This window comes from Sardina pilchardus, chromosome 13, assembly GCF_963854185.1.
Source record: "Sardina pilchardus chromosome 13, fSarPil1.1, whole genome shotgun sequence".
Classification (NCBI taxonomy): Eukaryota; Metazoa; Chordata; class Actinopteri; order Clupeiformes; family Clupeidae; genus Sardina; species Sardina pilchardus.
In genome coordinates, this window is record NC_085006.1 from 7,565,780 (window position 1) to 7,578,781 (window position 13,002).

General features: G+C 41.1%; 1 protein-coding gene across 1 annotated transcript; it reads left to right on the forward strand.

Moving 5' to 3' along the window:
- The first annotated feature begins 307 nt into the window (after positions 1 to 307).
- Positions 308 to 12,260, forward strand: cul5a (cullin 5a). Its single transcript, XM_062552207.1, has 19 exons — positions 308 to 373; positions 1,429 to 1,538; positions 1,640 to 1,739; positions 1,871 to 2,047; positions 2,230 to 2,371; positions 2,784 to 2,929; positions 4,070 to 4,150; positions 4,450 to 4,543; positions 4,655 to 4,785; positions 5,083 to 5,190; positions 5,610 to 5,674; positions 5,848 to 5,980; positions 6,111 to 6,242; positions 6,355 to 6,478; positions 6,622 to 6,797; positions 6,976 to 7,137; positions 7,396 to 7,514; positions 7,935 to 8,058; positions 8,164 to 12,260. The coding sequence occupies exons 1-19, from the start codon at positions 350 to 352 to the stop codon at positions 8,356 to 8,358; spliced, it is 2,343 nt and encodes a 780-aa protein (XP_062408191.1). The 5' UTR covers positions 308 to 349; the 3' UTR covers positions 8,359 to 12,260.
- The last annotated feature ends 742 nt before the right edge of the window (positions 12,261 to 13,002 follow it).

A 13,002-nucleotide genomic window follows, 5' to 3' on the forward strand; every position in this document is an offset into this window, starting at 1 on the left:
TCGTATCCTTGACGTGTGACGACGCCTCCTTTTATGGAACTCATTGCATTTGAATCTAAGTTTAGCACTTGGCTAGTCAAATCTGTTGTGCTTTGCTATGCTATTGCTTAACTTAACTGCTGAAACTGCGAGGAAAAAACGAATAGCCCAGCCCGTTACATTTCGAAATAGTTTTTTTTTTTTTATAAGTCATAGACTGTATGCATAGAGGTTTGTAGGCCTATAATGAATCAAGAAACGTGAACGGCCTCGATGCATTGGCAGCACATTATTTGACAGCACTATCTGACAGCATAACGTTACCCAAGTAACACTCGCGAGATTGAACGAGGGGATAAGTTGAGGAAATATGGCGACGTCTAATTTGTTAAAGGTAGGAGGCACTTCAATTCAATGTTCCCAATATTGTGCTATAATGCTTCTGCTTGGTATGCCCAGTTGTACAGCTGCATAATAAGAGCATTTTATGTTAAACACGCTAAGCACGCGAGAGGCGACATTTTCTGTTCTTTTGGCTGCTGTTCAGTCAGTAAAACATAAAGCTCTTAGCCTGCTAGCTTGCTAACAAGGTCTTGCCGAAAGCCAACATTTGCTGGCTAACTCGTTCGTTAGGCACATAGCTAGCTATTTAGCTAGCAATTTAGCTTGGAATAACGTTAGTCTGCCGAAATATAATCACCAAGACTAACACAGTGAGAATAAGTCATGTGAAAAACGGCAGAATGCAGTGTTATTTGAAAAATATTGTCGTCCTTTTCCAGTGCCATTTCATAACCACCTCAGAGTTCATAAATGCAACACTTAGCTGGCTAATGTTAATGCTGGAGTCGCAGCTATTCCTCAGTTGATTTTCGGGATTTATATTGTATGTAAACATTGTCATAGAATGTAATTAGCCCCTGACAGATTGAAGTAATTACCTCCAAGGTATCAAACATAGATTGGCAAAACTCCAAGCTGTTTTGAGGGGAAAGGGTTTTGCTTACATATTCTGTTGATTCTGTCTACCCGGTGCTGCTCAAATAGTTAATATCATCATTTAATTTTAAAAAAGGACTACGTTTCTTTTGCATGGTCGTGTCCTCCACAACAGTCAGCATAGGCCATGTAACAAATTTATTGTGATCTCATCAAAAACGAATGTACCTTACAACTACCGAACTTGATTGAATGGGAATAATCTGACCGTTTTTATTCTTCTTCATATTTTTGTTGTGCAATTCTGACAGCCATCTAAATTTCCAATGTTCAAAAGCCTAATTTTCCCCATTGTAACCCTAATATTTCAATGTTAAAAGAATGTTTCTAAACAAAAAGGGGAGATGGCAGTGTATTTTACTTTCTGATTGAACAAGCCCTTTGTTAAGTTTGTTAGGAATGCTTTGCTTTTAGGTTCTAGGCCTAAGTCATGTTCCATTTTACCCCCAGAACAAAGGGTCCCTCCAGTTCGAGGACAAATGGGATTTGATGCGGCCAATTGTCCTGAAGCTGCTTCGTCAAGAGTCTGTGACCAAGCAGCAGTGGTTCGACCTGTTCTCGTAAGGCGAAGATGATAATGTTCATTTTCTTGAAACAATAATCTGCTTTTAGTTTCTGGTGCATGTGATGGCTGATGCCTGTCACTTTGTTCCCGTCACAGAGATGTCCATGCCGTCTGCCTGTGGGATGATAAAGGTCCTGCAAAGATCCACCAGGCACTGAAGGAGGACATCTTAGACTTTATCAAGCAAGCTCAGGCTGTGAGTTAAATGCTTTGACCATTCTGTCAGTTTCTTGATTTTATAGCACAACCCACAAATGCAAATGTCATATAATGTATACAGTATGCATTGATCTATCATCTCCGCCTCCTTCCCTACCAAATGTCCAGCGAGTACTCAGCCATCAGGATGACACCGCTCTGCTCAAGGCCTACATTGTGGAGTGGAGGAAGTTCTTCACGCAGTGTGACATCCTACCCAAGCCTTTCTGCCAGCTGGAGATCACTTTGATGGGCAAACAGGGCAGCAACAAGAAATCTAATGTGGAGGACAGTATAGTGAGGAAGGTGAGGACTAGATGGGGGTGGGTGGGGGGAAAGGGCAGTAGAGCAATGACTGGGAATGAAGAGAGATGGGGGTTTACGGCACAAAAGAGGGGGGTGAGCCATTATTGTGGGTCAGTAGGTTTTGATAATGTTACTGTAATTTTAGCCTGTTGAAGCTGAATCCTGTCTGGTCTTGTTTGAAGCTCATGTTGGACACTTGGAATGAATCCATCTTCTCGAACATCAAGAACCGCTTGCAGGACAGTGCCATGAAACTGGTCCATGCAGAGAGGCTAGGAGAGGCCTTCGATTCACAGCTGGTCATTGGGGTGCGGGAGTCATATGGTGAGATTGGCTAACCACCCATCTTCAGTAGCGCAGAGTATTGTGGAAATGTGATTGAACTGTCCCATCAAATTCTACACTTGGTGTCAGCTTCATAACAGTACAAATTTAGTACAATCTATCTTCTAATGGAAAGATAACAAGCAAATCATATTGCGTGATGCTTAATTTCCTGTTGGTGTTGTGACATTTTAAAATAACAACCTTACATCCTTGGCAGATGTTGATGATACATTAGGCCATTCAGTAGAAGTGGTTTTGCTTACACCCAATTTTATATGAATGTGTACATAATGAGTTAATCTTCATAAAATTATTGAATGCCATAGAGATTCTGTCCATTTTTAAAAAAAAATAGGCTGGATGCTTTTGTCAGATCATGTCGCTGACAATGTCCCATGTCTCTCCTCAGTGAATCTGTGCTCCAACCCAGAGGACAAGCTGCAGATCTACAGGGACAACTTTGAGAAGGCGTACCTGGACTCCACTGAGAGATTCTACAGGACACAGGCGCCCTCATACCTGCAGCAGAATGGCGTGCAGAATTACATGAAATATGTAGGCATCGATTAATTCAAGCAGCCAGGGTTTTAGTGATTCCTATTGTGTGCGATGATGTATGGTCTAGTTAGATGCTGTGGAGCTGTAAGACTGATTGATTTTTTTTCTCTCTCTGACTAAGATCGGTGTGTCTGAGGATATGAGTGTGCGTGTGGTGTTGGATATACAGGGGTCGGATTGTTAAACTGAATCACCAGTTAGACCACAGTGTATTAGTATGGTGTAGGCAGGGACCGTATAGAGAAGAAAAGGTACTTAAAGAATCCTCCATACAAATGTACGAGGACTGTTCCTAACACCAAGATGGTGGTTTTCTACACATATCCACCCCTTCCCTACCAAGAGGCAACTGTTGACCAAACAGAAATGAGCAAGTTAACATAAAGAATAACATTGTTACACCTTATATTAGTGATTTGGGGTGAGATGTTTATACCACATTTAAGATCAGATAAGGATTCACCTGATGAACATTTTGTGTCAATATGTCCTCCCTATTTGGAGTTACATATGTCTTCCCAATCATTTGAATATCGGTTTGATCTTCTTAGTCCGAAATAACCACCTGGAGACAATACCAAGATGGCCTCTGAGTGGCAAGACTTGCCTGAAAGGACTTGGGTGTAGGGCCTCCATTTAATATGTGTAGTATGGAAATGACAGATACAAATCCTGCTTGGTGGTCAGAGGGATTCTGAGTCATTCCAGAACACTGGCCGGGTCACTACATGATGCTGGTGGAGCATAATGTTTCCTGACTCACCCCTCCAGTACACCCCAGAGTGGCTCAATAATATTCAGATCTGGTGACTGTGCAGTGAAAGTGGACTCATCCAAGAGCAGCCCGACCATGAATAATTGACCTTGTGGAGGTCCTGCTGAACAGTTTTGGAGAGTTGAAGTGCATATTTAATTTTACAGTGAAGAGCTGTGTTTTATGGGGGGTTTGTTTTCGGATTGATCCGGGTTTGCCACCAGACTGGGCATGAAACATTAAACACTAAATTGACCAGTGTTTCAGTTTTATTGTCCAACCCCCCGTATCACCTATTCATGGACATCTCGAGTGGTGAGGCCAATTTCCAGTGGTGGTTTTGTACCTGAACAAAGTTCTGTTGTATTCATTGTGTTTTACAGGCAGATGCTAAGCTGAGGGAGGAGGAGAAACGTGCACTTCGGTATTTGGAGACGCGGCGTGAATGTAACTCTGTCCAAGCAGTGAGTGTTAATATACGTTGATGTATCATGTGACATTGTGATTTAACTATTGTCATTATAATTGTTTAAGGTTAATTTAGGCTAAAGCTATATGTGATTTTAAGAACATCTGTGAAGATTCACCCTCAAATTTTGTTACATTATTATTAGTTTTGCTTGTTATTGAAGAGTTCATCAAATTAACCACTACTTAATGGACAATTGATTGTATTATTTACATTGAACAGAAGTAAGAATGGATGAATATTATCTTGATGTCAGAGTACACCTAATATCTAACGGTGTACTGTCTCTTGCAGCTTATGGAATGTTGTGTGAATGCTCTTGTGACGTCCTTCAAAGAAACCATTCTGGCAGAATGTCCTGGCATGATCAAACGCAACGAAACTGACAGTGAGTGAGGCAGCTCTATGGAGTTCAGTACTGTCTAGAATCGCACTGGCTTTTATCAGTAGCATTGGATGTATTTGAGCCTGAAGAGTATGTTCTGTGATTGTTCCCTAGAGCTGCACCTGATGTTCTCGCTCATGGACAAAGTCCCCAGTGGAATTGAACCCATGCTCAAGGACCTGGAGGAGCACATCATCAATGCTGGACTAGCAGACATGGTAGCTGCGGCTGAGACCATCACTACTGTGAGTATGCACATTGATCTGTGCTGTACATACGAATTGAAAGCATTCATGGTCATTATGATTAGTCTACCTACAGAAATTGTTTGGTGCATTTTAGAAAACATACATTAGGTAAATAAGCTCAAATTAACTGAGTGTTGGTTTTGAGTAGTTTATGGTGCAAGTACTTGGTAAGCATAAATAAAAGATGCCAGAATTACTTCCATGTCAAACAGTGTTTTGATTTATATGCTAGTTGTGCCATGTTGTGCATGTTGTTGTCTTCATGTCTTTGTTAATGTTGACGTCTTTGTCCAGGACTCTGAGAAGTACGTGGAGCAGCTTCTCACTCTCTTTAACCGCTTCAGCAAATTAGTGAAGGAGGCATTTCAGGATGACCCTAGGTTCCTGACCGCCAGAGACAAGGTAGGTTTAGTCCAAACAAATCTGCATTTCAGTGTGGGTCAGTTGTTTAGTAATGTCAATTATTGGACACGAGGACACATGAGATGAGAATACGGACATTTTGGTAGCTAATTAGTGACAAGGTTATGACGTATCTAAAATATCATTGTTAATTTCTGTGGTGGGACCTACAATTTGGTTTGAATTTCGACTCTTGGTTTGTCAAATAAAAAGACTGAACTTTTAAGTAATGCTACTTGCATTGAAGCATGTGACTTTCTCACAATAAAAACCTGTCAGTATGTTTACATTCAAAATCACATGATAATAAGATAACTTCCATTGCATTTGGAGTCCATTTTGATTGAATCAAAGAAATCAATTGATCTGAACTCCCTCTGTGTTCCTTGTTATAATGATGTAAAATATCCTTGTTTCAGGCATACAAAGCTGTGGTTAATGATGCCACAATATTTAAGCTGGAACTGCCAACGAAACAGAAGGGGTGAGTCACTTAAGATGAGCCAAATTTCATTGTGTGTTTGTATGATGCTCCATTACCAGTGATAAACACTGACTCATAATGTTACTGTACTGAACTCCTGTTATTTTTGTGCCAGCATTCCCTAAAAATAACCGTGTGTGTGTGTGTGTGCGCGTGCGGGCATGTTGTTGCAGTGTGGGCTTGAAAACACAGCCGGAGTCCAAGTGTCCAGAGCTGCTGGCCAACTACTGTGACATGCTGCTGAGGAAGACTCCGCTCAGCAAGAAGCTCACCTCGGAGGAGATAGAATTAAAACTAAAGGAAGTGGTAAGAGTCCAGCAGTGCTTTTTCTCCCCATCTTTGATTTTGAGACGTTCCGTGTCAAAAACAAAGTATCTCATGATTTATTCTGACTGAATTGACCATCATCACTCTTTTCATCTTTGCCACTTCATAGCTATTGGTGTTGAAGTACGTCCAGAATAAGGATGTCTTCATGCGGTATCATAAAGCCCATTTAACGAGGCGTCTGATCCTGGACATCTCAGCAGACAGTGAGATAGAGGAGAACATGGTGGAGTGGCTCAGGGTGAGCAGTGGCGTGGAGTGATCAGCCAGTTTGTTTGCATTGGCAGCTGTACTTTCTGTAAGGATGTTGGGGTTTAAAATGTCCTTCGTCTTTTTTTACTCGCCGTCTACAGGAAGTAGGTATGCCTGCAGATTATGTAAACAAGCTTGCCCGGATGTTCCAGGATATCAAAGTGTCAGAGGATCTCAACCAGGTCTTTAAGGAGGTGCATAAACACAACAAATTAGCATTACCAGGTGAGGCCACATTGTTAACCACTGGGATTTAGCCATGGTTGGACTTTTTTTTTTGTCCTTTCGGACTTTGACATTTTGATTTTTACGTTGGGTGATGGTTGGGTTTTCTTGCGTCAAAGTGATTTTCTTGTCTTGATTGATAGCGGACTCTGTCAACATCAAGATCCTGAATGCGGGTGCGTGGTCACGAAGCTCGGAGAAAGTCTTTGTGTCCCTGCCGACAGAGCTGGAGGATTTAATCCCTGAGGTGGAGGAGTTCTACAAGAAGAACCACAGTGGCAGGAAGCTGCACTGGCACCACCTCATGTCCAATGGGATTGTAAGTGTTCTACTCCACCTGCATGCTAAGCAGGAAGTTGTCCAGCTGAGGAAAATTAGCGTAAAACCATACAAGTTATCATGCCAATCATTGTGTCTTGTTCAAAATACTGCTGTTCATGCCAGATTCAACAGAAGCTCAAAGCCATAGACAATTCATGATTGTCTTAATCCTTCAGATCACATTCAAGAATGAGGTGGGGCAGTATGACCTGGAGGTGACCACTTTCCAGCTGGCTGTTCTCTTTGCCTGGAACCAAAGACCCCGAGAGAGGATCAGTTTTGAGAACCTGAAACTGGCCACAGAGCTGCCGGACGCAGAGCTCAGGCGGACGCTGTGGGTAAGAATCTGGGCAGAGACAGGTGGTCCCCTGAGGATGACCCGAGGGATTTAAGGTTCTATTTCATTTGTCCGGTAGGCCAGCTGAATGGCCAAATATTTTGTCTCGCCATTTTTATGACCATTTAAGCACGTGCAACCCAACTAGCAATTTAGCTACAACTGACTTCTTAGCTTTTGGCTACAACTGACTTAAAACTGACTATCCATTGTCTAGCCCCTATTGTTTTTTCTCACTTTGTCTTCTATGTCTTTGCAGTCTCTTGTTGCCTTCCCAAAGCTGAAACGTCAAGTCCTGTCATATGAACCTCAAGTTGGCTCACCCAAAGACTTCACTGACAGCACGCTGTTTTTCGTCAACCAAGAGTTCTCCTTGATGTAGGCATTCAATTTGCATTGGTCTAACAGTAGAATGCCAAGTACTTTGAAAGTAGGCTAGGCCTCTCCTAGATTTTTATTTATTTATTTATCTCCTGAGCAACTACTGTAGTTGTAATGGTAGACTCCCTGTATTAGAGAAAGATTGATCTGCAATGGGTGACTGACAGACTATCTCTGACTTCATATGCAAATGTGCATTGCATCAGGCAGCAATAACTGGCTGTGATAGTTTTTTGTTAAGTTTGAATTCTAAGGTATATTATTTGAGAGGCCCACCATTAAGAAAACCACTGGAAGTAACAATATAAACATGTAAATTAAATGTGATTACTTACGCTGCTTAGCTGAGTAGGATGGAAATCTTGCTGTGAGAATTCAATATGATTAGTGTTACAGCTCAAGTCTCTCCTCCCACAGAAAAAACTCCAAGGTCCAGAAGAGGGGCAAAATCAACCTGATCGGCCGTCTCCAGCTGACCACGGAGAGGATGAGAGAAGAGGAGAACGAAGGCATCGTCCAGCTGAGAATATTAAGGACGCAGGTAAGTGGATCAGGAAGGGCCTTTCCCACAGATGGGTAGAGAACACAGTGGATGTTCTCCAGTGTCACCAGTGCCTCATTCCTCCTCTGTGTGTGTGGCCAACAGGAAGCCATCATCCAGATTATGAAGATGCGCAAGAAGATCACCAACGCACAGCTGCAGACGGAGCTGGTGGAGATCCTGAAGAACATGTTCCTGCCGCAGAAGAAGATGATCAAAGAACAGATCGAGTGGCTCATCGAACACAAATACATCAAGCGGGACGAGACGGACATTAACACCTTCATCTATATGGCGTAGCGGAGACATATTTGCAGACACTAAGGAGGAGATTGACAACAACGATGATGATGATGATGATGACTTTGATGAGAAGGAGGAGGGTGTTGCCGGTGGGGGGGTTTCGTCCGTAATAGGAACGGGATGCCTCCTGGATCCTGCCCTAGCTGCCGGCCCCCTCGTCTGCACACAAAACGGGCTGGTTTTAAGATCAACAGTCACAATTCATTATAGCCAGAAGAAGAAAAGAAAAAAAAAACACAACAACAAAACAATCCCTGCCTTATGTTACATTTTAACAAGAAAAATGAACCAGGGGATAAATGTTTAAAGGAAAAAAAAAAAGATACACAAGTGATAAAACAGAATTATTATTATTATTTTTATTTTTTTTTTGCCAATGGGTAGACAGGATGCATGGTGGGCAGTTCGCCGTTTGTGTGTCTACATCTTCTTCAGCATGCTGTCTCTGTGGAGCCCCTTTCCGTTCATTACAGGACTTGAGCAGTGTTTTGGACAAACGTCCCTATTCCCCATCCACAGGTCTCAGCTCCAGCCTACCCCACTATCACCTCCCCCCGATCCCCCCCCGCCCCGCCGCGCCGCCACCCATCCAACCGCCTCCCCCCACACCCACCTGCCACAGCGCCACCTGTCCCAGCACACATCCCAACACAAGCAGCACTGAAGAAGAAGAGCAAGAGCAGCCACCGCACCCGCTTTCCACCCACTGACGATGTCGCAGAGAAGAGCAACCCATCAGCCTCCAACGTCACACTGTTGTTCCCGTGGAAATAAAAAGAGAAAAAAAATACAGAAAACGACTTAGATGAAAGCATCAGCACTTTTCACTTGCTCACAGTATGTCTGCATGGCTTTCTTTGGTTTGTTTGTTTATGTTTGTTTGTCTGTCTGTCTGTCAGTTTCATCCCATGCTTTTTTTTTTCTGCAAGATTTTGTTTGGTTTGTTTGTTTGAGTTCATCGTTTGGTTCTTTAATTTTTGCCAATACTTGATTGGTTAGCTGTGGGTGTGAAGTGCTTTAAGCATTCTGGCGTACAAACTTCACTGAAGATCTGCAGCCCCAATGGCACCTGATTCATCAAACAGGGAAAGCCCTGTTTTCCCACTGCTAAAGTTTTGTTTGTTTGAGTGTGAACTTGCTATTCATTGTCATTTGGTTACAATCCCATGTCAAGGTCAGACAGAACGTTGGATCATGACATATTTACTGTTTTCACTCTCATTTGGGCTGAGATGGAGGTAGTTATTCTGAAATGGTTACATGAACTTCTATCATCTGACGCTTCCCAGAGTGTGTGGTGTGAAGATTGAGCACTCATCTCAGACGCAATGTGAAACTAAGTGTATTGCCAATTCTGCCTGTGTTGGATAGCAACTGAGAGGTGAGACCCTGGCCATTTGCTTGATGAAATGTTTGTTACAACTTTTTAAGTTTTGCATTGAAGAAATAGAAAAGTGAAACTGAGGTTTGTGGTGGCACTGAGTTGAAGTGACTGAACTGCAGCACAGAAATGTGTAATAACACAGTGATTACATTTGACCTTGGTACAAGATGGTGCTGCTGTTGACGTGGTTAGCAAAAGAAGGAAAAGAAAGCACTTCTGAACCCGTCAGCAGTTGTATTGGAAGTGGTGCATAGAGTTTGGAAGAGTTACTGCCCGTCACTTTGATGAGCAATGTGGAGCTTCTCCTGTCACCGGTTTATGCCCTTGCGTGGTCACACATTGCCAAAGTAAAGTTTTGCAGTCACAACATTTCTGTAGATCACATGGAGGATGGCCTATGCCAGCTTTCATTAATCTCTGTCATTTTATGACATTTTTAGATGTTTCTTTATTCATCTTGTCTTGTGTAACTCATCTCAGTCAAGCTGCAATCATTTAAGGAGGAAGTAGCCATTGTTATCCACCAAGTTTCAATGTCCCAGATTTAAGAGACGTAGATTCCATTGGGATTTCTTTCCTGGTTATTTATTTGTTATTTATGCCAGAATATATGTGTGATTGAATGTTTGATAAAGAATGAGTGTAGCCTTTACTACATGTTGCCTCTTAGGGTTGTACATAATAACTTTGAATTTGTTTCAATGAAAAAAGGTTGGGAAGGTTGCAACACTATCTCTTGCATTTCGCAGAGGTTTTTTTTGTCTCAATGATAGAAAAAGTGACATGTTCCTGTGTGTCAGTAAGAAAAAAAGATGACAACCTTTGTTGTAATTGTCATAAATATCAATGCAGAAGTTCACCAGTTTTTGTTTCTGTTCTTTTTGCTCCCTATTATTTTTTTTTAATTATTATTGTTCCGTGTAAAGGGAAAAGTACCCTTTAGACCGTTGCTATTTCCCATACAGCAGTTATTAGTATTTCTGCACATTCGTCACACGTTTTTACATTTCAGTCCATAAAAGCCTAGTCTGCTTTGCAGCACTTTTATAACCATATGACTTGTGAATTAATAACACACATATGGACTATATGAATTTAAACACACTTTGGGATTAAATTGTATTTCTATGTTAACCACTTGCCATATGAAATGCAGAGTTGAGTTACAGTACATTACAGTTAGTCTTGTTCCCTTCTGGTGGAAATAGTGTAAGACTACAATCATGTAATTCTGCAGAAATAATTAAAAGATGGTTTTCATATATACATACATGTGTATTCTGTGCTTCTTGTTTCTGGTACAGGATTTTTCTTGCATAATATGTTCACAGATTGCAAGCTTTTGCACATCAAATCAAACACACAAATACCTGAAACACAGAATCAAGAAGCATAGACTACACAACAGTATTGGGAAACTGTTTTACACTCTTCAGCAACTATCCTAATGTTCAGTACAGCAGGTTTAAAAAGCATGCTACCACTTCCACTTGTTGAGGACCGAAGCAAAATAAATGTTCATTTTCCCCATATAGCCTACTTAATTTTAAAGAGGTTAATACTGAGTTCCAAGCACATAAATTCTTGATGAGATTCTTCATGCTTCGCCATAACTTCCCAAACTATCTGTGCACCACTCTTCTTGATCAGTCCAGTGTCATCGCAAACTCAGTTCACTGCTTTCTGTAGCAGTATGAGATTCCATCAGTTGAAAGCCCAGACAGAGTAGCTGCCTCATTAACAGATATCGAACAAGCACCAGAGATGGTCACCATGTGTGTGTTTCTCAGTATGATCTGTTTGTTCAGGAGAACTTTAACTGGATTCACTTGTGCAATTTTGGTAGCAGACAGCAGAAACACGTCAGTGCTCCTCAGTATTTGGCAGCATAATGATCATAAAGGATCCAACCTTATGTGTATGTGTGTGTATGTTTCTTGTTACCATCAATCGCATCATATTTTACATTGTATTTTAGCCCTAAACATTTACATTTAATATTTTTTTGCAGTCATGTGCTGTAATTAACGCATTGAATAGACATGTTTGTAGACATTCAAAAAATCCATGTAAACTGCAGTGTTAGGAGGCACTGTTAAACTAAGATATGGGCTTGTTCTTGGTTTTATGTTTGAAAAAACACAATCTCATCTTCATTTCTTTAAAAGACTGGATAGCAACTGAGCAGGCATGTCTGTTTCTTCAGATCTAGGGTGAACCCACATAAGTCAAGTCCTTGCCAATGATCATACTGACATTTAGGGTGGGGAGCTGAGTTTGTAGCCTTGTGAACTGAAAACTTGAAGTAAAATCTTTCATCATTATTTGTATTTATCAATTGAATGTGTGCCACTACTCAGCAAGGACATAAGCCGTACAGTGTTTGAATGGATGTCTTCTCTTTTCTTCTTTTGCAGTCTGGTTGGAACTACTTTGATGTACTGCATTTTTAAATGAGTTACTTTTTTAAGTTGTGTAATTTATTTCCTGGCAAATAAAAAGGTCCGGTAAAGAGCATGTGTTTCTCTGTTTGTTTGTTTCCATCTTCCCTTGTCCTGTCATAGCCTATGCCTCACACACTAATCAATTGAATTTCAATTGAATTGGACTTCTAGATTAATAATAATAATAATAATGACAAGTTTCAATACTGCCGCACATATAGACATTTCAGCCAGAAGTTTGATGTTTTGGCGTCGGTAACGTAGTAACCTACCATAGATTGATATTATCCATGGGGAATGTTACAGTTTTTTAAGATTGTTTACACACTGAAATACAAATTTTCACACAGTTTGCAAAATTTTACTCCAAGGAGCAAAACACCTCCACAGATTTGCAAAACATTACACACAATGTTTGCGTCACCCTTCTTGCAAAACACACAGTGATTTGTGTCTACACACATTTCCACACCTTAGACACAGATAAGGATTGTGAGGTTACTTCCTTGTCATTACAAAGCCCTGGATTGCCAATGACTACACTAATGAACAAATTGGATAATCACATCCACCAGGTGTGTAAGCACACATGCAAAATTGAAAACCAGCACTCAGGTGTGCTACAGTCTTGTTGCTCTTACAGTAGTTGTTCTTCAGAGTCAAAGTGTATACTTTATGCATCTAAATTATCCCTTACATGTCTGGGCAAAAATCTAGCACATATGCTATTTCCTAAAATGAGCTTTTTTACAAATGTGTTTTGCATTTATCACTGCAGTGTGAAACTGGCTGCAATAGTGTCTGATCATTGAG